At 39.3% G+C, this 2,336-nt stretch overlaps 1 protein-coding gene across 1 annotated transcript; it reads left to right on the top strand.

The window, feature by feature from the left end:
• Nucleotides 1–1,399: 1,399 nt before the first annotated feature.
• LOC145169241 (putative mitochondrial protein AtMg00820) lies at nt 1,400–1,816 on the top strand. Its single transcript, XM_079087811.1, has one exon. The coding sequence runs from the start codon at nt 1,400–1,402 to the stop codon at nt 1,814–1,816; it is 417 nt and encodes a 138-aa protein (XP_078943937.1).
• Nucleotides 1,817–2,336: the final 520 nt, after the last annotated feature.

The following is a 2,336-nucleotide window of genomic DNA, read 5'->3' as shown; positions in this document are numbered from 1 at the left end:
ACTCGTACTTGGTGATCTTGTATGTGTGCTGCTTGTGAGCTAGGAAGGCAAAGTCGTAAAAGTCACTCGACTATTATCAATACCAAAGTAATCAAACCACTAGAACTGTTACACATTGATCTTTGTGGCCCATCTGCTATCGAGAGCATTGGTGGTAATAAGTATACTCTAGTTATAGTTGATGATTTTTCAAGATTTACTTGGGTTTACTTTCTTAGACAAAAATCAGATGCCACTTCGAAGCTAAAATCATCAAGTAGATCGAGCTTCAATTACGAAAGCCCGTTCGGAAAGTACGTAATGATAACGATTCTGAATTCAAAAACCAAGTATTTGAAGAATTATTGACTGAAATAGGGGTTGCTCACAACTTCTCTGCTCTTTACACTCCACAGCAGAACGATGTTGTTGAAAGACGAAACCGCTCTCTTTGTGAAGCTGTAAGGACAATGTTATCCTTTGCGAATCTTCCACTTTACTTCTGGGTTGATGCTATCGGAACTGCTTGTTTCACTCAGAATCGCTCTCTAATCAATAAAAGATTCTTAATTACACCTTATGAGATTCTGAATAAACGAAAACCTAATGTTAAGTTCTTTCATGTCTTTGGTTCCAAGTGTTTCATATTCAATTCCAAAGAGCAACGGAACAAATTCGATGTGAAAGCAGACGAAGGAATCTTTTTGGGGTACTTTCTTACTTCTAAGGCATACAGGGCTCTGTACAAGAAATCCAAAAAGATAGAAGAAACCTATTATGTCACCTTTGACGATAGTTATCTATAGAAGTATCAGAAAGCTGTTTGTCCATCTAAGGAAATCTTTCCGTCAACTCCGTCTCAGACGATTCCTCTGATGAACTTATATGAGGAATTCATGAATTTGTTTGATGAGCCCGAAAAATCCATTTCTTCAGAATCAAATGCAACAGATAATAAGGAAGATGAACTGAAGAAAATCATTGATGATGCTGCCAAAGATCTTGGAAAAGAGCCACCCATTCCGAAGGCTTCTGAAATTCCACCTCAGCCACAAGCTACTAATGCTCCTGTTCAGGGGAGGGTTCCACTTCAACCTCCACAACCGATACACCTATTCAGGGGGAGAATTCAAATCCAGAAGTCAACACTGATATTCCAATCCAGGGGGAAAATCCGATTCCGAACGTAGAGTCACATGCAAACTTCCAGGGGGAGAATGAGAATTGAAATAATGACTCTGACGCTCAATCGGAATTCGAAGACGTGAATGCAGAATTGGATCCAACCTATGATCCGAACTACCCTCCATTGACCAAATGGACCAAAGATCATCCTAAATATCAAGTAATCGGAGCAGCATCTTCAGGAGTTCTCACAAGAGCTCAACAAAAAACAAATCAAACTGCATTATTTTCAAAAATGAAATTTTGCATGTTTAATTTGTTCATCTCCAAAATTGAGCCTAAAACTGTAAATTTTGATCATTACGATTGGGTGCAAGCTATGCATGAAGAGCTAAATGGGTTTGAGCGTAACAAAGTATGGAGATTGATTCTAACTCCAAAGGATGCATCTGTGGTAGGATTAAAATGGGTATTTCGGAATAAGCTTGACAAAGAAGGAAACATAATTCGGAACAAGGCACAATTATTTGTGAAGGGATACTGCCAGGAGGAAGGCATAGACTATGAAGAGATATTCGCACCGGTTGCAAGGCGAGAATCTGTTCGGATTTTCCTTGCCTATGCAGCTCATAAAAATTTTGAAGTCTATCAAATGGACGTGAAATGTGCATTTTTGAATGGTGAACTAGAGGAAACAGTCTATGTGGAATAGCCACTAGGTTTCGTAAATGCAAAATACCCAAATCATTGCTATATTTTGAATAAGGCTAGATTTTCAAAAAGAAGACGGACATGGATGGGAATGTACACACAGATAAGGCGCGACTGGTTGCGAAGGGCTTTACTCAAACTCCGGGAGTTGACTATGATGAGACCTTCTCACCAGTAGCGAAGATTAAATCTATAAGGGTTATGCTAGCCATTGCTGCATTTCATGACTATGAAATAGGGAAAATGGATGTCAAAACCGCTTTCCTTAATGGAAAGTTGGCTGAAGATGTTTACATTTGTCAGCCAGAGGGTTTTGTCAATGCAGAGTACCCTAATAGAGAGTGTAAGCTTGAGATATCCATATATGGATTGAAACAAGCATCTCGCAGATGGCTTGTAGGATTGAAACAAGCATCTCGCAGATGGCTTGTAGGGTTTTGTCAATACTTTGGAAGTAGGTATGAAAGAAGATTGTCATGAGTTGGCTTGTAGGAATGTCTAAGGAGTTAGGCATAGCAACA

This window comes from Lactuca virosa, chromosome 1, assembly GCF_052849685.1.
Source record: "Lactuca virosa cultivar CGN04683 chromosome 1, Lactuca_virosa_CGN04683_v6, whole genome shotgun sequence".
In the NCBI taxonomy this organism is placed as follows: Eukaryota; Viridiplantae; Streptophyta; class Magnoliopsida; order Asterales; family Asteraceae; genus Lactuca; species Lactuca virosa.
Note: the sequence above shows the minus strand (reverse complement) of the source record. Positions and strands in the feature narration are given on the sequence as shown.

What these genes read in the sequence shown, in the direction of transcription:
- LOC145169241 (XM_079087811.1), top strand. Translation starts at nt 1,400, where the DNA reads ATGAAATTTTGCATGTTTAATTTGTTCATCTCCAAAATTGAGCCTAAA.